Consider the following 24,057-nt stretch of genomic DNA (forward strand, 5'->3'; position numbering starts at 1 on the left):
CCCCGCCAGGAGGGCCTGCGCTGCATCCCCCCTTCCCCGCATCCCCCTGCCCTGCCATCAGGGCCTGCCCTTACCTCGGCGTCCCCGCACTGACCGGGAACTGAGGAACCAAAACACGCAACTTTGTAAGGCAGACTGAGCAGATAGGAATCTTAACAAGCAGCCTGAACTCTGAAGAAAACTGACCACAAGAACAGCCCTGTAGAGAAACACGTTTATTGAGAGCGTTGCTGCATTAGAATTATTACCACTTCATCAGCAAAAGCTGTGGCAAAAAGAATTACGTCGTTATTGTCTTCCTGTCGGGCGGTCAGCACTGGTCCCTGCGCTGGTTGCTCAGCTCCTGAAGCTCGGCAATCAGGCTGTCCATCGCAGCCACCTCACCAGCCATCTCCGCGTGAACCTCCTCGCTTGTCACATCTACAAAAAGTTTCTGCGTGACAAAAAGAAATGGATTATTTTAAAATAAACATACAGGGTCTGTTTCAGCACAGAGACAGAACACAGAAAGCTCATCACCGCTATCCTGCCTTCTGTATTTTTGGTACTTACCTCTTTAAAAAGTTCATTTTGTGGCTAATAAACAGAAGGTTCATCTATATTTTTCTAGATACGTATACACACACACACATATAGACACATGATCTACATATGATTCACCTAACACTTTGCCAAAGGGGTGAATCCTTCTGTGGATACTGGGTTTCTGCTCTGACCTGATGGCCTGTGCTGACTCCTGACCCCATCGAAAGTGAAGGGTTCTACCACGAAACTCAAATCAGAAGAGCATCTCACATGCTGCCACTGCAGCTTACAAACCCTCCTGCTGATAAATTAGTAGGTGTGAATGTTAATGGCCATTTTCCCCAGTGCATATTCTGTTGTGACATTTTCTCCAAAACCCCAAATAAGCATCTTTTTAATATTTGGTGTCAAGATGTGTGTGGGTAGATACATTAATCTGTGTGTAATTCAGTTAAACCAGAGAAAACACTGCAGAGTAATAAAAATAGTTTGTTCTTAAAGACATAAAGATATTATGAAAAAAACAAAGCAGCTGACTTATGAGCAATCATAATCTTAATATATTTACAGGGAAACCAAGGGAGAGGAATGCAAAATTACTTGTCTAAAGCCTTAAGATATGCAAGCCAGACTGGAGCTTTGTGCATGCTGCACCAGAACATGTTGCTGTTGCAACATGACTTGACTCAAGTAATATGGAGGTTGTGTGAGGTATCACTTCACAGAAATACGGTGGTGGTGGTCCCAGACATATGTTTCCACTTTATTATGTAAAGGGAGAGTGATTCACACTTCATCTGACACAAACAAAGAGCCTAGATTTAGAGACAAAAACAAACCAAGAAAACAAAAGATACTCTGGAGTATAGCTGTACATCATTATATCATCAAAACATAATGGAACAATACAGATACATATATATACAAAAATGTACTTAAAAGGCCTGAACTAAGGTCTTCAATGTGCCCAAGAACAGTGTTGTCACTGAACAAAGGAACATCTCACATAAAAATAGGAACATGTTCCTGCTACAAGTACAGAAATGTTTCTGACTTTCAGCCTGAAAACCTCACACTGGGAAAGTGACAGAAGAGTTTGGTTCTTTCTGGCTGAGGCAGCTAAATAAATCAGGATGATATAATTATTTCTTCATTATTTTTTTTTCACACAGCTAAAGAGATCTATTCAACTAGATGCAGCCCGGGGAAGTTTCACACACCATCACTCTTTGGGCTTTGTGCTCCATGTTGCCCCACAACAGTACACACATTTCATTCATTTACGGTACAGCTCCATGACCTTCCTTATTTTCAGAGACCTCACCTGTCAGATCTGAATGATGCATGGGGATAAGGAGCAGAAGGGAGCCCACTATGCTATTTGCCAGAGTATGCGTCTGCCCAGAAGGGTCTGTACAGAAAGGAGCCCATTAACAACACATATTCGTGCTACAAGCTTCAGCAGAGTCTGGATAAATTTTAAGCCCAGCACAATACAGGAGCTCAAATGCCAGAGATGGAGATGCCAAGGAAGGCAAGAAGTCTGAGAATCAACATCATTTCACCTGTACAAATACTACTTATTAGTTCCAGTTACATGTCCTGACTATTAAATTTTGTAAGTTAATCTTTTAAAAGTTACTTTCACAGTTCCTTTATTCCTTCTGAAATCTTGGGTACTGACTCTGCTCTTAGTCCACTCTTTAAAGTGCTTTTCTCTGTTAAAAGAGAAAAAAAAAATCCCACACTAATATTGACTCACAAGGCAGCAAAAGGAGATGCTACACTCAAGCTTGGACAGGCATAAACAGTACTAAACTGTTTGTGCATAGGATCTTACAGAAGATGACCGAGTTTTTAAACCACAACACTTTGGAAATTCAACATGACTTCAAATTAAAAATAAGATGTCATTCTGGGAATGAATGTGGAAACAGTGAGGTCACACCAATAGTTGTATCTGTAACATGTCAGGTTTCTCAGAAGTGTCATAGAACTCAAGAGGCACCATTATCTGCCAATAATAAGATGTTAATTTCATTAGTGCCTTCAGGAATTAAGAATACAATTTATTAGACTTACCTAATCTTAATCTTTCAGATACCGCATGATCTTGTGGTACTTGCATTTATATAATTTATGCCAAGTTGTTTTGCTTTTGCTACAGTTGTACTCAGTCTACACACCCTTTTTTTTAAAACCATTTTGTGAATCACAACAAATCATACACCCTGTGGCTTTTTTCACCACATTCCAAAGACTTACCTATGCCAGTATCTAAGATTTTGCAGTTACAGAGCCTGCTTGTGTCTGCTTATACGACTTTCCTAGGCTTCTATCCTTAAAATTATAGGTCTTAAAAGAGAGTGATCCAAGTGTGGCACACTGATGACAGATCAACACTTTGTAACAAAAATACACGTTATAAAACTTGTGCTCTGTAATTCACATTTACTAAACCCCACACACAGCCAAGAAGACTACTTCTTTAAGACATTAAGTGTATTTTGAATGAAAATGTATTCCAGATCAGTCCTCAGTTAAACGATGGCTGTGTCTCATAAGATTAGAGGTAAAACTAGGATAATAATGGTGCAGAAACAGGCTTGTTTCTTTGGGTGCCTGACTATGGAGGCACAACTCCAAATAACAAACCTACAGTTCAAACACAATATTTTCCAATGAATTAGTATATGAATTGGTACAGTATCCATGAAAACCTTATTAAAAATTTGTTCTCTCTTTTATTATATCACTCTGGTTTTAAAACACTTCAAGTGATGCAAAATAGTCCTGACATGTTTTGGTAATTTCTGCAGGTTTACATCCATTCTTTCTGAGATTGCCCTGCTTCCCCCATGACTACTCACATAAGGAAAAAGTCTTTGAAATTACTGATTTCTTCAAAACATTTGAGTTGGTTTGCCCAACATTTTAAGTAAAATTCTGTCTTAGTCTAAGAGACAGCATTGACATTTTAGAGTAGTTGGTTTATTTCAGTCAAAGTCTAGCAGGAAGAAGGGAAAAAGAGATCTACTTAAAATTGCAATCTGTAACAGCTTGGAGGTGAATATCCATCTAATGATACACTAGGACAGGCGGGTATTATTTGATCTATAAATGACTCAAAACAGAGAGATGGTTTCTGGCAATAGAACAAAGATTCCTAGTTTTCAAACAAAAATTCCTGCCTTTCAAACATTCCTACCTTTGCTTTGGATGACAAGCCACGTAAGTTGAGTCGAGCTGAAGAAAGTATCTGCAAAGCTTCCTGATGATTAGATTTGTTCTTGCTGCATTTTATAGCCACTAGAATCCAAATACAGATGAGAAGGACCCCAGAAAAAAACAAAGAAAGCATGACCTCTGTATCTGTATCTTTAAACAACTACATTTATTTAATACATTTCATAGACAATTTTTAAATGTAATATCCCCAAAAATAAACACAAAGAAAAAGATCACCAACTGATTTTTGTGATAAAGATAACTAAACATAACAGGTATATGTATCCTCCTTAAGCAGAAGTGTCACAGCATAGTGAATAGTCTTATCAAGTCTTAAGTTTTGTCCATCACCTGACTGGCAGAGTCATGTGATGATCTGAGGACCAAGATAAACTATAGGTATATCTTTTCACTTGCATTATGAAATTGGTGGAGCATGAAATTATCTGATTCCATGTTTACCAGTCATACGTTTACTGACTCACCCAACACAATTGCTGCCAAGTATTCTTTTGCATGCACTATCAGGATGATGCTCTCTGTTAAAGGACTCCCAATAGTAGGAATAAATATAATGGGTACAGTATAATATGATTTTGTTACTAAACTTAATAAATATTTGCTACACTCTTAATGAATAATAAAAGTTATTTTTAAATAGAACATACCGTGTGCAATCTCTATGGCTCCTTTCACCACTTCCTTAAAAGAAGAAACATCTTTCTCCCAATCACTGGATTGAATTTCACATTTATGTGCCTTAGTGAGACACTGCAGTGACTACAAGGAGGAAAGAAATTATCAATATGTGAGAAAGCAAAGTAGGAGACTAATTTAAATTAACAATTAACACATTCAATTAACACTCAATCCACAATATTCATGTATCCTTACTATGCTTGATTTCCTGCAAGTTGGAGTAGCGTCTTTCTCTGCAATGTTATGCACCAGCTGTAACACAGATGTTCTTCACCAATATTGCATCTCAAGTATGAGATGCATACAAAGCAACATGTGTAATTCTTATCTTTTAAAAATCTGTCTAGACTGATGGACGTGACCCATATTTGCCCAGTCATCATAATTAAATGCACATGAAAATTGGAAAAATACTTGTACTTACACTTTGAACAGCATTTTTTTTAACCTAAAAATTTATAGCTGAATACATCAAAGCTTTCTTTTTGTATATGTATTCACGGCAAATAATGTATTTTACAGATGCAGCTACTAACTGCCATACTGCTCTGGTTCTCAGTGTGAACAGGAAAAATAAAAGTAAACAGCATGAATGAGGGTCCCATTAAGAAAAAAAAAAAAAAGCAGAAGAAATTAATTTTTGCTTTTGAGTTTACTTTCTACAGCATCAGAAATATGAAACAAATACATGTCAGAAGTTACATGGCTTTAAGGTTCATTGATGACTCTTCAATTATGTTTTCAAAGACAATCATATAAAGTAATAATAAACTTTCGGGGCAGTGCAAGCACATGAGTGCAATAAAGCCTTCTGACTGCTGAACAAATGCAGATTAAATCTGGGGGTTGTTATCCCAGAAGTTTCTACCTTCTCTCTCCAAGTAGAGTTCTAATCATAATGGCACAGGTGATTGAACTGCTCGTGCTGCTGTAAATTGCAGTAAAAGCCTATTGAGTCAAACCAGAGCAAATTAATTTTTTTCCTAACAACCTGGGTTATAATTGGTAGCAGCTCTGGCCTTCAGAAGCAAGAACTTCTAAGAGAAGGAACAACAGTTTTTACAGCAGTCTGATTTCAGTCTGCACGTGTCTGAGTCAGAGCAGCAAACTAGGGGGTTTTTGCTGACAGATGTCAGGGAGGGGAAAGAATTCAAAGTCTTGTGGGCTGTTTGCTTGCACTTCTGGAACCTGGATTTATTCTGGAAGGAAACAGTTATGAGCTGGGCAAAGTTCAAGGAACCAAAGAGTTTCATAGTCTGGGTATGGATCAGCAAGAAACTTGAAGGTAGGAAAGATTGCTCAGTGGGAAAGGGATGGACTGGATTGCATTCAATGTAGGAAAGAATGAAGTACTGAATGAGGTGGCAGGTCAGATACATTAAAGAATAAGAGTAAATATATTCTAAGCTAAAGAAAAAAACAAACACAACACTTCCGTAGTTTTACACATCTCACTTGTAAACCCTATCTGACTTAGATTTGATTTATAAGGCACTCCTGTGAACTGTAGCTGTAGGCTCTAGTAATTCATGGAATCAGAGCAGAAAGGAAAAAACCCCAGCCAATCCACCCTTTAAAATATTCAGACATACAATGTTGTTCTTTCAAATGCACAATAGGAACAAAATTACTTATTAAATCTGCACTAAATAAGGTATTAAGGTAGTACATTCTATGATTATGGAATAATGGTCAAACCCTACATTTGTAAAGGAGATGCATGATGCTATGATAGGCGTGTTCCCACCTCTTTGTCCTATGATCATAGAATCATAAAATGATTTGGGCTGGAAGGGACCTTAAAGATCATTTAAGTCCAAATCCCTGCCATGGGCAGGGACACCTCCCACTAGATCAGGTTGCTCAAAGCCCCACCAAACCTGACCCTGGACACTTCCAGGGATGGGGCATCCACAACTCTGGGCAATCTGGGCCAGTGTCTCATCATGCTCACACTAAAGAATTTCTCCCTTATGTCTAACCTAAATGTAGCATCTTCTAGTTTAAAACCATTCCCCCTTGACCTATCAGAAGCCCTTGTAGAAAGCCCCTCCCCAGCTTTCCTGTAGGCCCCCTCAGGTACCAGAAGGCTGCTATAAGGTCTCCCTGGAGCCTTCTCCTGGCTGAACAAACCCAACTCTCATGATGCCACAATATAATAATTCATGCCTTTTCAGAATACATTGACCTTTTGCATAATAAATGTGAGTGGAAAACTGCAACAATACATCTGAAATTTTTCTACAGATAAATAGATTCACTTAATATCTGACTAACACATGATGGTGCTTGTGGCAGTGAAGCCAATAAATCCTGGCTTTAACATTTTTACTTTATAATATTATATCAGAAAAGCTATCAGTGATTACTTAACGTATTGTAAATTAATTTTACCCTGTAATTAATATAAACTGTGGCTGCAGGCAGTTTTGCCTTTTCATTATCTCTATCTATGGTACCATCATACCAGGATACTTGGATACACATGTAAGCATACCTTAAGTATTCGTAAACATCATTCCATGTTGCAGGGCAAGATAGACTGTAAACATGTTCCATACCCGCTCTGATTAGGAAACACAAAGTCCTGCCTACTCAACAAATTGAAACCATATTTTTAACTGGGCTAGTGAAAAACACTGTGATGTAACCAGATTCTGAAACCATTACATTTATAGTATGAACAGGGACTCTGCTACTTTCCATGTCTGAGTAAGAATTTGAGGATATATGACAGGATATTGCCATGTCTGTGTTTCAGAATTGTAAATAGGCCAAACCCCTTTTAAAGGCCAAACCCCTAAACCCCTTCAGCTGTAAAGAAAACTAGGGAAAAAAACCAGGGAAGAATTGAAGGTATAATGGACACAGGCAATGACTAAACAAGGCATTTCACAGGGCACAGCGTAAAGAAGGTGACAATGAGCAAGGCCCAAATAATTAGAAGAAGCACACAATTTGTAGGCCCATCCATATTCCTAATATGGTTGACATAACAAGACAAGCAGTCCTCTAGAGACTGGCATTTTTGCCCAGGCCAAAGGCATACCCCCGTTAGGAAACACATACTGAATGCTGACCTTGTGTCTTTTCAGCTTCAGTGAAGATTGATAACCATTAGTATTTTTGGAGTGTGCAAGGCTATTTGGATTTTGGAAGTTTAATACCAAATGCAAAGCACACTCCAACACACAACAAAGTAAACACTTATAGCACCAGAGAGCGATTATTTTGGAAATGCAATAAACTTGATTACCTGGAAAGTGATAGGAACAAGACATGGTAGTTAATGTAGCAAAATGAGATACAGGTAAAGAGGTACCAGTGTTTCAACAGATTGAATAGCATGATTTAATTCCATTTTAAGCAAAGTAAGGACAAAACACTTTTACACTGAGAGCTTGAACTGTGGTATAGACTATCTTAAATGCATTTCTCTTAGTGAATGTAAAGAATATAGAAAATGGCTTATGATGGCACTGGATCATGCAGGTAGGATCCACTTTTTTTCCAGATGCTCAAATATCTTGTCTTCAGAATCAAAGATTCCAATAAAAAAAACCACAAAAAACCCCACAAAAAACCCCACAACAAAACCCCCCAAAAAACCCACAACAAAACCACACCACCATTAGATTACAGACATTGGATTGCAGGCAAGAAAAGTTTCAGAATACAAATCCAAGACAATGCACATATGCTATGATAGAATGTTTTGAAATGAAACTGGTAAATGAGATTTATTTTTCTTAAGTCCACAAAAAAAATATGTAAAATGTCTTTCTCCTGTTAGATAATAAATATGTGTGCTGTAGGAACATGACACAGCAAACAAGCTTGTAGAAACACTAAAGCAAAACACATCTGGAACAAGAGCATGTCTTACTGTAGCATTATAGTTTGCTAGAGAACAGACGGTTTGTACCAGAACCGTGTAGCCATAAAAATGTATAGCTCCAACACATTTACCTTTTCAATATCTTCACTGCTATCATTCTGTCCATTTCCATAAAGTCGGGCATAAAGTCTCCAGATCTCCCTATCATTTGTCACTTGTGAAGTCACTCTGCCAAAGAGCTCTTGCAATTTCCCCTTCAATCCACTTGCTACCTCCCCAGCACGGTCTGCCACACCATCCACCACTGCTCTGACCAGAATAGCCAGCACCTTCAAAAAGCAACAGGAAAGAATTATTTCAACTTAAATCAACATCAGTATATATAATGATATCTGTAATATTTGGCCTCTTGTAACAATTAGGCAAAGTACAAATACAGTGCCATATGACAAGTACAGAATTTACTAAGAAATTAGGGGAGCAATTAATCTAATTTAAACCTCATCTATAAGATTCTACAGTTGGTGAAGATAAAGAAGCCAAAGAGCTAAGACAGAAATTTGGGTTACTAGGATAGACTAGTGTGAAAAAGAAGGGTATAGGAAATTAAGATATTTCCACCTTGTAACACAGTTATAAAAAGATTGGTAAACAGGCTGAACCAGATTAATTCAAGTAATGGAGGAGATAGTTGTTTACAGGACCCCTATCTAGCTACCCATAGAAACTGAAAGATGCATAGTGGATGAGATGTAAACTAGAATTCACTACAATGCCCCTTTGGGAAAATCTGTTTAATGCACTTCTGGTGAATTACTAGTCAAGTCAGTTCAAGCAAACCTTTTACAAGTACTCGTTTAATGACTGTACTTTCTGAATCACTGGCTTGAGAATGTGGGATCTGACCTGAAAAAATGCTAAACACAGGCAGCTGCTGGTGAACATAAGGGGAGCTGGGCTTTGCATGTATGAAATACCTGCAAATAATACTAAGTGTCCCTGAAAAAAACAGGATTCTTTGTGTCCCAAACTGGACACTGAAAATTAGAAGAGAGTTTCACTGCGCCTCAGTTCCTTCTCAATAAAATGAGAAACAGCAAATGTAGATTAAGAGATTGGATCATATTGTGAATTAGAAAATAAAACCCAGAAAAGCTGTGGCTTATTACAAGAGAACTACATGTTCTGTGTAATGTATGAGACGTGGAGAATGGGGAAGAAATAAAGATAAAATCAGAATGGAAGTCTCATAAGGCCTGCATTCAGGCTGGTAAAGGGCATACAGACATCTGCATTCTGACATGTCCTAACTTGTGAGGCTGTGATTTGGCAACTGCAGTGCTCCAACCTTTTTGTCCGTGCTATATTAATACTTATAATGAAAACACACTAATAGGAATAATATATAAGACAGCAATAAAACAAAAGTCAAAGATGATCCGTGTATAGTCCCAAACCACACAAATATACCACTACTCTAGTAAAACTGGGACATGGGGTGCATCCTCACAAACCAGGATGCAGAAAGTACTGGCAAAAATTACTGGCAGAAAGTAACACAAAAATTATGGCAGTATCAAAATATATTACACTTAATAAAAACGTACGATGTTTAGCATTTGTTTTTCCTAAAAAACCCTTTTCTTCTACAGAATTACTCAATTAACATGCATCCCAATAATTAGAGTTCTATCACTATAGGAAATCTTCAGCAAAACAACAAAAATAAATCCAAATCTCTGCTGATGAATCTAAAGTTCTATAACTCAACATTAAATGGATCAGGTCTTCTATAATGATTTGCTAGAAAAACACCAGCAAATATTGGTATTTCCAACTACAGCACTGTAATAAAAAAACGTAAAAGAGATGTAAGAAGGTAGATTAAATGATGTTCTCTTTTGAAAAAGAACTAGAACTGACCCTGAGGATTCATACATACATTTATGACTTCTCCATCAGTTTCTCACTTTAAGAAAATTGTTATTCAAAGTTTGAAAAGCCAATAGTTAACAAGAGTTTTAAAGTCAATGGTATTTTGTCTGCACATTAAAAAGTTTCCTCAATTGGTAGAATTTAGCAACTGAAAAATTATCCATATTCCCACAGAATTCAGGCTTTGGTTGCGCTTTCACCATAATAATATAAACCCTTAATCCTAATTCATTGTGTAAGCTTTAGCACTACAGCAGTTAAAATAAAACTAGTGTGAAGGCCTGGATTAAAAGGTTCATTAAACAGCAATGAATCATTAATGCTATTTGGCTGTGCCCAGTTGTTAAATACTGCAAGTGAATTGTTCTAATAATAAAAGAGTATTAGCACTGTAACAGAGTTTTCAATTTTAGACATTTGTCTGAAGTGTTACCTTTTAATTTATATCTTTGAGAGATTTTAAACTGCCTTACATTCTAAACTACTAAAGCAGTGCTCTGTTACTCAGGATCTCACACAAGCAATAGAGCTTTTCTTTATTTTTTAAATTATTTTTATTAAATGTCTCTCTTAATGAATTGGGCTCCTCATGTCCACTGTGCAGAGAGTTTGTGTTTTGTATGATATCACACCATCTGCATTCCTCCTCCGCCTTTGCTTTGGTGAATAAGGCATGTTTACTAAAAACTGAACAAAAACCACCATGGAAAAAAATTTTACAAATAATTTACTCAATAATTTTATATTCTGTGATTGCTATCAGTTAGTCTCACTCCACAATTGTTCTCCAAACAACTCCTTTCATATAAAAATCCACTTGGTCACACAATTTTTAGAAGCTCCACTAATACTAATCAAACTTGACAGTGATTAAGTAAGAAGCCTCAGATACCAGATCCAAAATAACAAATCTGCAGTCTATGAGCTCTCCTTACACCTTTATAATGAAGACAATTGTCCTTAGTGAAATTATTAATTCCTACCCTAGCTCCTCAAAATTCCCTTGGAACATGTTCTTGCAGCCTTTTATTAGAAATAGTCTGGAAATACAAACCACTGATATGAGTACAATTTTTGATGGAAAGGGTAACAGAAAAACTTTGCTAGTTTCTCAAGAGCACTGAATTGCAGAGAGGAACCATTTGTCCATACTACTGAATTCATATTCTTTGACAGCACTAAAGGAAGATCTGGTTTCTGGAAGCAATGTAGCATATGCAGCTTTTCCACCCACAAAACAACTTTGTTATTCACAGAACTGCAAGTTTCCAAGTAAAAAATATTGCTTGCCTCCACAAGCATGCATGTGGTGCAAAGTAGTATGATGACCAGTTGCAGAAATCTTTCCGATGTATTTACCACTTCAGACTAGTAATTCAGAGGTTAAATGGATTATTACAATATGTAAGGTTTTCTCCTTGGGTCTTTTTTAGTGACTGATCTACTAGCTGAAACTAGAGACAATTGAGCAAGCCTTTATTTTGTATTACACATAATCTATATATGAAAGGTTTTCAAGGTGTATTTCTCAGTAGGTTCATGAACATTAAAAGGAATAGTGAGATTTGAGGAATTTTAAGAACTAGGAAGGAAGGAAGGTATGAAAACGTGTGTAACATTTAACTAGGAAACTAAGAATTTTGAAAGTATGTCCTTTGCTATAATCTTGTATTGCATTATTGCTCATTTATAAAGAACCCTTCATCTTTTCCTATTTCAATTCTGTCTGCAGAATCTGTACATACATATCTTCAAGCCTCATCATATCCAGATCTAAGAACCTTTGCCACAAGAATGAAGTAGTTGAATAACAAGAACAGCAAGATTTCCCAAAGCTGCATTCTGTACTCAGAAATCTGGTACAGAAAGACAGCAATGGCCTAACAGAAATCACAGATGAAGATATGAATGCCTAACTGTTATTTGAAGATGTCAGTGATTTTCTAATATGACTTCATAGTGTGTTGAAATAAAATAAAAATATCTTATATAACTATACAAACCAATTTCAAATTCTAAGTTTAATTGTGTACTCTGAATTGATGCATTCAGTCTCACAAGGGGTACGCAATGATGATTATGCTAGAAGTTATTGGTGATTTGCTTTCAGTTTTCACAAAGAACTGGAATAAATTACTTATTTCTTCCAGTCCCATGCATATTTATTTTGCTTGCTTACCACTAGGTCATATAGCTTAGTAATCTATCAATTAAAATCTACAACAACTACAAATTTTAAATATAACCTGAAAGAAAATCATACTGTGCTGTATGGAATCAGAGGTGTATGCTTCCACTTACTAATGTCCCATGATTTTACCTTTTTAAAATACACACAATTGCACAAGAGGATTACAGAACATCCCTATTTAAAACAGGCCAGCTGGAAATGGGAGGTGCTAGAAATTAATGATGAGCTTTGTAAACAATCTCAGCAAAAGGCTTCAGTTTTCTGTGCTTTTGTTTGTTTGTTTGTTTTGCTATGAGAATACTCTTATCTTCTTTGCAGGATTATTAAAGCCTTTCTGAATTTTTTTTAACAGGCTCTGAGGTATTTTTTTGGCCAACTAGCAAAATCTTTCTGATTGAGCAGACTGTATTAGAAGTTATGATGAAACCTAGCACTTTACATATTGGAAGGCAAAGTTAAAGTCAGGATGCAAAAAAAAAATTTTGATACGTAGCATATCTATACTTCTGTAAAAATGATAATAATTGTATGAGAATAGGAAGAAAAAAGTTACACAACAGCAGAAATTTAGTGCAAGCAATAGCCCAATATTTTAATAAAATACCCTACGTAAAATTTGGTAAAACACACAAATCTATATAGTCTCAAAACATCTCAAATGGACAAATACATGAAGAAAGTTATATTCCTGGTTAGCTGTCAATCTGACTAAGATAATACTAAAATAGATCAACCCTAGAAGCGTTATTTAAAGTAACACTTGATTAAAAAAATTATTAAAGAAAAGCCAACCATCTAAAAGATGTGCCATGAATAAACACACAGGTCCCACCAGTACCACAATACTGTAGCTGCCAAACACACTGAGCTTTACCACATATAAGACTCTTTTAGTGCAAAGAGAGTTTGAGACCTTTTAATGTTCACTCATATTAAACCCAAAGGATTTTGTTCATACAGAATGTTACCCTGTGCGTAGCTGGCTTTATACCAGTAAGCACTGTACTCATGTATAATTTGTTCTTAAAAAGTAATCTGAAAAAAAATTTAACATTCCCACCCTTCATGAACAAATTAAATGTTTCCACAAGCATAATGAATCCTGTCTGTTTTCTCTTCTCAATACAGGACTCAAACTCTCAAGATCCAGGAAAGCTACTTTTAATCATTTTATGAGTTACAAAAAACGTAGTCCTGGGATCAATGATCAGCAGCAACTGAATCCTCTTACCCTGGTATTACACACAAACTCCCTAAGATCTCATAAGCTCTTCATCCAGATCCATTAATTTTGAAGAGGCTTTTGGAGGTGTTTCACTTCTCTGCTTACAGGACTCTTTGGCTTGCCTTTCAGATTGACCTGGCTATTTTCACTGAGTGTACAGAGCCCTGCTTGGATCAGGACCTGTTTTTAGGCAAGGTAACGTGCCAGCTGAAGCTGTTCAAGTAGGGTTCTCTGGATTTTGTCCATAGCATACATTTACAAACACAGACGTTACCTGAACTACAGTGAAAGACAACCAAAATACCTCCTTCATTTTCCTTTGTTCCAATTATTAAAAACAAAATGTTCTGCCTGTAATGCATTCCAATGGAACGTAATTCACTTTCAAAAGCTTACTTGTGGAATTTTCAAACACATGGGAAAAGCTTACTTTTCTTTAAACCAAATAATTTGTGTTATTTCTAATACTAAGACACAGAAGAACAATATGGAAAGATTAGGTTATACATTTTTTTTAATTTAAGAATATATTTTAAAACTGCCAGGCGCCTGTTTGTCCTTCCACAAAGCCTGAGGCAATCAGGACACAAAGGTTTTCTTTTTTGTCCATTTTTATTTTAAAGACATAGTCTTACAGTCCAGATCTCAAAAAAAAATTAAATAGCTTGCCTATGTAACTTCACTGGTATGAATACTATCATTACTGATACCATTATCAGCAGAACTCTCTCTGTCTCACAAGATAAATTAATTAACATACAGGATGACTTAACATTAAAACTTTCCTACCTGTGTATCCTTGTACTTCTCTCTTAAGTCCATGAGTCGGTGATAAGCTTTAATTGCTTCTGAAAACTCTCCAACATCTGTACTGGTGAGAAGATAGTTCTCCCATATTTGCCAGTGCTCATAGTTGCACTTGAGAGCTTCTTGGAGGGTCCGAAATGCTTTTGTTCTAATCAATAATAAAAAAGATTAGAAAATATGTTTATATGTTTAAATCAGTTGGCATTGTATCAACTAAAAAGCTGCTTATTTAAAAAAACCAACACAGGTGTAGAAAACAGTGCAATGTGAAAGTTAGTGTTCATAATAATAATTAACAAACAATTAACTTAAATACCTTATTTTTGTTTTCCTTTATTTAATCCACATTTCCTTCTTATGTTTATCAATTTACCATTTTATGTAAATTTACTTTTTTCTTCTAGCTGTCAGATTTTACCTTTCAGATTCTGAGAAAGGTTTAAAAAAAAATCCTATTTTGTTTTATTCTTTGGAGACAAGTTATAATGTCAAAACTCTTCTTAATATTAAGTCCTTTCAGGTATTTTTTGTCTATAAGTAACTTTTATTACACTGACTTGAAATACAAAAAAAGAAAGGCAATTCATTTAGTCAAAGCTTCTTGTACTAATGGTTAATTTGGAGGGAAAACAAGTGAGCTAGTAGGTGTGCAGATTTTGTAATATAAAAAATAAACTGCCTGTTTTTCCCTTAAATCTACTGAGATTAATGTAGTATGAATTGACATAGGTCTGAATATATAGTTTGCTTAACTCCATGGTCAAATTCGTTCCCAACTTTAATGTGAACTTTTTGCACTGGTTGTACTTACTACATCATAAATACCTTAACAAGAAAAAAAGTGTAGGGTGACATGTTACTACTTTTATAAAGCTTATGGAACTCTATTTGCTGTTAAATTAAATACATTCTCAGTGATTCAACCTGGGAGAGTGAACTGAGGGGATAAGAATTACAAACTATGAGGTAACTACATTATAAGAATAAAAACTTAATGCCAAAAAAAGGAAATCCTAATTATTTATTTCGGAAGCGATATCCTCTAATCCTTTTTAAGTACTCACTTCTGTTTTAATCTGATGTAAGCTGTCGATAAATTGTTCCAGGCCTCAGCATTCTGTAATAGTAAAAGAAGTACCAAAAAAATTTATTCACTTATATCATACTTACTTGATAAAAATATGTAAATGGAATTAGTGTGAAATATCAGTTTTCCTAAGCACACATATTAACATATTTTGACAAGGCAGTCAAAACATTACCTTGAAATAGAAAAAAAATATTAACATATAAATACATAAATAAATATAACTGACTACAGCAACAATCAGGTGCATCAATTAACTGCCTTCTGGTTGGAATACACCAAGTCAGTTCTTGCCTTCAGTTTAAACTGTAAACAGGTAACCTCTTACAGATCTAGCTGCGATGGCTGGAGAGGTCAGTGCTCCCAGCAGCTCATCACTTCTCAGTGGCTGGAAGCTACTACCTGCACTGCTCTGTTAGTGGAAAAAATAATCTGAATGTCCCCTACTGCATATCAGACAAAACTAACAGGGTTAGTTCCAACAGTAGTTCTCAACTGTTTTAGCTGAATAGGATTACAGAGTGCTCAGATAATCATTCCTCTGGTAAAACCAGCAGGGCCATGTACAGTGATGATTCCTGCCCCTTACACTGCTGTACATTTGAAGCCACACCACTGCATTCTGTGAAGTGGCACTTAGTATTAAATCTGAAGAAGGGAACTTGGGTCCTGCAGTGAAATCTACAATGGTCCTGAAGGCTGTCCTCAAGCTTAAGGAGCATTTGAATCATGTTGGGAAACCTTTTTGAGGGTTAAGTCATTAAAAAGGTCATTACATTGCTGCAGATCCTCGTGTAAAGAGGGGTCTCTCTTCCACAACTAAAAGCCAGCCCAGCATCCTTTACTCACAAAAGAAGAAACACTTAACACTGAGAAGTCAGGTGGCTTGTTCAAGTGAATAAAACTGAGTACAGGCCCCAGAGAGAAAAGTGAACACAATTTTAGTATCTAGAAGTAAAGACACTGTACTGAAACAAAAAAAAATATTAATCAATATACAGAATAAAAATTCCAGTTAAATACAGGGTTGGTTGTATGTACATTTTTTTCCCCAAGTAATTTTAAATTAAAAAATTATTTATAAAATTTTATTATTAAAGGAAAAAGATTATTCTGCCACCTTTCATTGCTCTCTTATTCTTTTCCCCAAGAGAAAATAATGAATAATAATTTCTGTCAAGTAGGTAGCATTAATTCTAAAGAGAGAAACCTGCTGTTGGTCAGGCCTTTTAATGGAAGTATTCACAGAGCACTCCTGAGAGCTAATCCAGCTGACACCTCTATGCTAGCTCAATGCACAGTCACATTCAAACAGCAATATTGCACACATGCTTGCCTTGTGCATCCTGAAAAGCAAGCTATCAAGCTCCATTCTCCCTGTGCTCATGAACTATACAGCTTACCTCCATACAACCACTTATTTGACTTTTTTTTTTTTTAAGGGGAATTTGATTACTTAGATGACTAAGTATTTTAATTTTTTTGTTTTATCTCTCTTTTTTTTTTGGCACTCCTTGCCATCTGCTCATTCCCTTTTCTTTTTTCTAGTAATGCATGCAAGCTTAAAGGAATTTCTGCTCAAAAATATTTTAACATTCACACACATACTTGGATGAAGTATTAGGCAAGTATTTTTATGATGTCTCATGACAAAAATATATCCTTCATGCACAAGTGTAATTTATTCAAAGGGCTAAGGTTTAAACAAGTTTTTCATTATTGCTTTGCTTGTTTATAAGGAAAACATCCTTGTTGCTTTTAGCTAAGCCATCTGAAGCGCTTGTTGAAAAGTACATACATCTGGTTCCAATGTCACACAGCGCTGAAATGCTTTGGCAGCACCTTCGTAGCCTTCTAAAGCAATGTATGCACAGCCCAAGGAAAACCATACACCTAGCTGGAGAGAAAAAATGGATTATTACATATATATGTACATGTTTCTGCACATAAGAAATTATTTTGCCTGGATGCTCAAACACACTACTACTCTTCTTGATTTCACTTGATTTTTTGTTTGCCTCTTCTCCCAAGTGTGTAATGACAGGATGAGAGGAAGTGTTCTGAAACTGTGGGAAGGGAGGTCTTGATTGGACATTAGGAAGAATTTATTTACTGAAAGAGTGGTCAAGCACTGGAACAGCCTGCCCAGGGAGGTGGTTGAGCCACCCGCCTTGGATGTATTCAAGAAATGTGTAAATGTGGAACTTCAGGGCATGCTCTAATGGCCAAGATTGTAGGGTGTGGGGTTTTTGTGGGTGTTATTCCGTGGTGTTTGTGTTTGCTTCGGGTTTTGTTGTGTGGGTATTTTGTTTTGTTTTGTTTGCGATGGTTGGACTCTTAGATCTCAGAGGGCTTTCCCAACCATGACTATTCTGTAATTTTCCACTATCCTAACAGTATTGCATTGGAAAAAATAATATCCTGTATGTAAAATATAGTAAAACTAAGTTTGAAGTTTTCGTAAGTATGGATAAACAAAGGTGTTAACTATATAGACCACTTAACCATATGCGAAGTGCTTTTCAACAGTGAATCTTCATTTAGAGAATAAATTGCTAGTTATTTAGAAGTATGCATATTTTGCCTTAACTTGTGAAAAATCCACATTCACTTTATAGTATTACAAGTAGGTCAAATGGTAAAAACTAGGAAATGTATTTAAAGGGAATAACATTTTACAAGAAGCATTTCTAATGACTTAACTTGAACACTGTCACAATATCGGTCTTCTCTAGTTTATAATGCAATGTTTAGAGACAGAAATGTACCTCAATAAGGCCTTGTGTAGAGAACACACTTTATCTTCCATTGTAGGTCTTTAGTTGTTACAACCAAATACCTCTCTCCCATGCACCTCCCTCCCCACTTCCCCTCCTTAGGAAGCTGCAGAGTCATGAGGTGGCTTCTCAACCTCTTTTTCTCCACACTAGACTAGTCCTTGGCTGCTCCTCATAGGACATCCCTTCCAGCTGTTTCACCAGCTTTATTGCCCTCCTCTGAATGCATTCAAGGACCTTCATCCTCCTTAAATGGTGGGGCCCAGAACCGCATACAAGTATTCAATGTGAGGCCACACCAAGGCTGCAAACAACAGGATAGTTGTTTCTTCAGCTCAGCTGCTTATACTGTGTTTGATGCACCCCAGGTTTCTGTTTGGCCTCTTGGCTGCCAGGATGCCTGCCTGGCTCACACTGAGACTGCTGTTCAGTGACAGCACACGTGTGAACAGTTCAAAGCTGCACCAGGGAAGGTTTAGACAAGACATTAAGAAACATTTCTTTACCAAGAGGGTGGTCAAATACTGGAACAGGCTTCCTAGAGCAGTGGTCGATACTTCAAGCCTGTCAGCATTTAAGAAGCATTTGGACAATGCCCTTAATAACATGCTTTAACTTTAAATCAGCCCTGAATTGCTCAGGCAGTTGGACTAGATGATCTTTGTAGATCCCTTGCAACTGAAATAGTTTATTCTAAATAGTATCAAATATAGGCATAAATTACAGCAAATTAAATACGTCTTTTCATAGCTCTTCAGTAGCCAGTTCCTGATTTGCCATACAGTTAATTCTCGAAGAGCTGCAAGTTAAACAGTGTTACCTTCTAGAAAAGCTCTGTAATTCAGAAAATAATTAAATCCCAAATATATTGTCAGAACATTTTATGATAGCATTATGCTGTTTAAATATATGCAGTCAAAATCAAACAGAACATTTTATAATGTGCTACAAAATAATTTCAGGTAGTATTACCTACTGCAATAAGCTCAGTCATTTCTCCATTCTAAAAGTCAAGGTAAGGAACATAAATACATTTTCTTGGAAAAAAAAAAAAACTTTAAATCAGCCCTGAATTGCTCAGGCAGTTGGACTAGATGATCTTTGTAGATCCCTTGCAACTGAAATAGTTTATTCTAAATAGTATCAAATATAGGCATAAATTACAGCAAATTAAATACGTCTTTTCATAGCTCTTCAGTAGCCAGTTCCTGATTTGCCATACAGTTAATTCTCGAAGAGCTGCAAGTTAAACAGTGTTACCTTCTAGAAAAGCTCTGTAATTCAGAAAATAATTAAATCCCAAATATATTGTCAGAACATTTTATGATAGCATTATGCTGTTTAAATATATGCAGTCAAAATCAAACAGAACATTTTATAATGTGCTACAAAATAATTTCAGGTAGTATTACCTACTGCAATAAGCTCAGTCATTTCTCCATTCTAAAAGTCAAGGTAAGGAACATAAATACATTTTCTTGGAAAAAAAAAAAAGAGAGGAAGATGGAAGACCAGGTTATATTAACTCTGATTTATATTGCTCAACAACATACTACTTTTCAGGATGTCTGATTAATGTTTATATCCTCTTGTGTTTCAGATTCCAGTTGTGAAGCAAGCAATTCTGATAACTCAAGCTCTCTGTAGGAAAATATAATGGCTACTTAAACACAAAAACATTACCTTAGGAAACATTTCCAAATCAGGGATTTTACAAGGTTGAGGATAATGCTGTTGGTTCATATGCAAGGAGCAAACTCTGTAGCAGATATTTTTGCAGCTTTCTCCAGATCAGACAGATTTTTCTGTCTTTGAGACCCAACTTAAAATCAGGAACAAAGCATTTGCTCCTGAATTACCTGCTATAAACTTCACAGTTTAATCGCTTCAAAACTTAGATCCCAGAATACAAATGTTATGACAATCCCTGTCAGATCCAGCACCATGGTGGGCAGTCTTCATGATAATCAAGAAAATAACTGAACAAACTTGGCAATAAAGATATCCTTTTGCTTTTCAGAGTGCACCTGGGATAGCCCATCCACAGAGCATACAGATGAATAGGTGACAGAACTGCCAGTAACATCTGGCCTGGGCAGATATGAAACTCTACTCTTCAGCATTGTCAGTCTATCACCTTTCATGATTCTTCAACTTATCATTCAAAGAAGAAAGTGCTCATGAGGAAAAAACTATTTCTAAATCTCAGAGGGCAACAGAAAATAAACATTTAGATGATCTCACTTCTTAAGCCTCTTTGATCCATCAAGTTTCCAGAAGCTCAGCACTCCCATGTGGTTAGTACCTCACTACCTCCCCTTTCTCTTTCTAGATCAGTAACTTCTGGACATGAAAAGTGGGGGTAGAGACAGAACCAACCGAGTATGAAATTGAAGGCTAGCTCCTACTCCATAGCTTAGGATACAAGTTAATTAGTGCTTCTGCAAAGGGTGAGAGAAAACCATTTTTTAAATAATTCTAATGTGTAACAGCAGCACGGCTTCACTTCTGAGCTTGGCCTTCCAGAATCTGATTTAGTTAAAACTTCCACCATTTTAATTTTTTGAGCCTGATGGTGAGTAGCTACATTTCTCAGGCACTGGCTTGCCAGTCCTTAAGCTTGTCAACTCCTTTCTTAAGGAAATATGACAGAACACTTAAAGAACATTAAAGAACACATTAAAGAACACTTCAGCATCAATCATGTAGAAAATTAACTGTGTAAACAAACAATAGAACTGATACGGATTAAATTTCAGGCCTCAGTAAAAAAGCAGTATAAAGACTATATCTTAGAATACTTGACTAAAATGGAGAAGGTCACATGCTGGGCGATATCAGAAGGCTGTGAAAGTATAAATCCCAGAAAATAAAGTGAGATGCCAATTATTCCACAAAGTTAAGCAAATAACATAATGGATGAAATTCCAAGACTATATATTTTAGATATGAAGAAGCTAGTCAAAAGACAGTATTTACCTTGATCCTGATAAGTATGAATGAATAGGTTCAAAATGTTACCATACATAAGATACTTGGTACTGTATTTAGATTCACTAGTGCTTCAAAAACAAGGACAGCTAATTTAATACAGCGGATGTTAAATTTAAGAGCTATTTAAAATGGAAAAGCTATGTTAAAAGCTAGAAGGGGCAGCAAAAAGAATACAGGTCTGCAGAAGACTTGAAACATTTAAATAAAAGATATTTCAAGGCTTGGAGTGATTGGATATTGTCATTCAAAAAGGCTCTAAAAAGACTAGGCAATCATAGTTGAAAAAATAAAGGAGATTATTAAGAAGACATTATTTAAAAGTTGGTGTTCCAGACAAATGAGAAAGCTCAAAAAGAACAACCCTGACAGAGTATATGAAAAAACATGGTAGCTGTGTAAAAAAAAACACAAAAAAACAAAAACAAAAAACCAAGGTTCATTGCCTTTGATCTACTATACCAATGAAATGGTATTTAATCATCTCTTAAATCTCTGGAAAAGGAGCGTGAATTTCTTCCACAATATGAGAATTACAGTGACTTTTTAATAATATATTTAGGATACAATTTAAGAACAGACTTAAGCTATTTTTTTTTCTGGAAAGAATGGTAAGAATTCCTTTTTTACTGGGGAGGGGGCAAAATCTGCTGATCATAATGGCTGATGTAACAACTGCTCTGAGGACAGTGACTGACTGAAAGGTACCATAAGGCAAACTTCAACCATAGTTCAAAAAAGACTTTTGTCAAGGCTTGTTACATTTCATCTTTTTTTTTTTTTTTTTTTTTTTTTTTTTCAGGGGGGGTGGAAGTGCATTGGCTAGAGGTTCACATGTTGCTAGTGATTAGAAAAACACATGACAATTAACTGTAAAGTTTTATCCATAAAAACTGAAGACAGTGCCTGGCAACGGAAGATAATTTAGGCCTTGACTTGCCTTGACTTTCCAGGCAAGTCTTTAATAAGTCTAAATTATTGTGAAAGGCTTTAAGAAAGTATAAAAATTACAGTATAGCTGGATATTTAAAATTTAAAAAAAACAACAATCCAAATCATGTATGTGAAGAAACATCCTCACATTTTTAAAGCAATTTCTATTATTTGCATATGGAAAGTACATATAGGGGTTTTTTTCAGAATGCAGTAAGTCTTTCAGTGCAATACTCTTAGGAGTACAGCAGTGCTAGTTTAGAAACAATCTATATCCTTGTAGGGCAAAGCTAGTCTTTGAACTTAGTAATCATAATAAAATGTTAAGACCTCTAGTTGAGTCAAATCCTAGCTGAGTACGTTTTTAATAACTCATTATTTGACATAATTTATCTCCTTTATAATTCAGTTTCTTACCAACACAACACACTGACAGAATGTATTATAGTATTAAGTAAGTATGGAGACTTCTATTATAATTTCAAATGAGAGACTAGCTCAACTCCTGTTTAAGTTATTTTTGCTATTTACAAGGATGAACAAGACAAATTGTTGATGAGAATGCTCTCTTGGCACTGCCCAAGACTTGACTTTCCAGATGTAGTAGATGGCAAGCTGGTTTCTAAAGTGTGACTGTTTTGCCAAATCGAAGAGAGATCCCTTGTCTTGCTTCATACACAAGAAAATTACCCTGAGAAGTTATAAGTGAAATAGTTGAGCACAAAAGAGGATTATTCTTTTCTTGCAGACTGGGACACAGTGGAGAATAGTGTAAGCACAAAAGAGGTGCTATGAACACACTTACTTCTGGAAAATTCAAATGTGAAGTGACATATAGATAACCATACCCTGCTCATCACAAGAGCTAACAAGTCTGTAATAAGCCATAAATTTTGTTACACAGACTTTGACCACTGGAGAACTGACTGCATGAGCTCTTTGATCTCTGAATTGTCTCAGTTCAGCCTTGCAAGATGCTCACAGTAGACATGAAAGAAAAATGCATCTGTCATCCTCTAGACATATACTAGAACAAGCAATTCTGTGAGCAGCAGTGCTAGTGAAGATGAGTCTCTGACATATTTCAACTTTCAATACTTTTTGGAACCTCCAAAGTCTAATACAGTGGTTGGCTCATAGTGCAAAGACCTCAACCAAATTTGCTGAGTTGGTCAAAGAGAAGCAAAACTGAAGGAAGGTTGAAAGAGAATGGTTTTATCCATTAGATATTTGGGGGAATCACTTGTTGCAATCTAAAAAGCTCTTTCTCCAAAAAGGTTTCTGATAACCACAAAAAATTAACAATTTATTTGCAACAAGGAGTCCTTGTTTAGCTGATAATTTATTCACAATTCTGGGCTAAAAATTAAAAATCAATTAAGATTTGCCTTGTATTAAAGTCCTTGCACCTAGAATCACGTTTCTCTCTGTTCTTTGTCCACAAGACATCCTGGAATAGAAATCAATTAATTTCTGTAGTGACAGAATCACAGGTATACTTTAGAAGACAGTGACATATGTCAATCCACACAATCCATTTGCTCCATTTATGTGACACAATTCATCTGAATCTTAAATAGAGCTTCTTGAGCAATAAGAGGAGGAAATGTTTGCTTTCATATATGGACAGGCCTAAATGTCTTGGATTGCCTTTCATTTTAAGGTTCCTATGGATAAGACACGAAATAGAAAAAAAAAAATCTCAGCAGAATATTTCTCAGTTTTGAACCCTGTAGGCAGTCTCCTACAGCCATTTATTATCTGGCAGTCCTCTTGATTTCAGTAAGGTTCTGATCTGAGTGCAATATATTTTGTTGGCAT

At 36.0% G+C, this 24,057-nt stretch overlaps 1 protein-coding gene across 1 annotated transcript in view; it reads right to left on the bottom strand.

Annotated features, from left to right (window-relative positions):
* Positions 1–310: 310 nt before the first annotated feature.
* Positions 311–24,057, bottom strand: part of TTC27 (tetratricopeptide repeat domain 27) — a gene marked incomplete at its 5' end in the record, with an annotated part of 33,533 nt that continues 9,786 nt past the window's right edge. Inside the window, 7 exons of the mRNA XM_010007258.1 lie at positions 311–433; positions 3,734–3,834; positions 4,422–4,533; positions 8,422–8,619; positions 14,431–14,596; positions 15,513–15,565; positions 17,334–17,432. Of these exons, the coding sequence (XP_010005560.1) occupies positions 311–433; positions 3,734–3,834; positions 4,422–4,533; positions 8,422–8,619; positions 14,431–14,596; positions 15,513–15,565; positions 17,334–17,432 (852 nt within the window). The remainder of the gene's footprint in view (positions 434–3,733; positions 3,835–4,421; positions 4,534–8,421; positions 8,620–14,430; positions 14,597–15,512; positions 15,566–17,333; positions 17,433–24,057) is intronic.

Source organism: Chaetura pelagica, unplaced genomic scaffold (assembly GCF_000747805.2).
Source record: "Chaetura pelagica isolate M959 unplaced genomic scaffold, ChaPel_1.0 scaffold511, whole genome shotgun sequence".
Lineage (NCBI taxonomy): Eukaryota > Metazoa > Chordata > Aves > Apodiformes > Apodidae > Chaetura > Chaetura pelagica.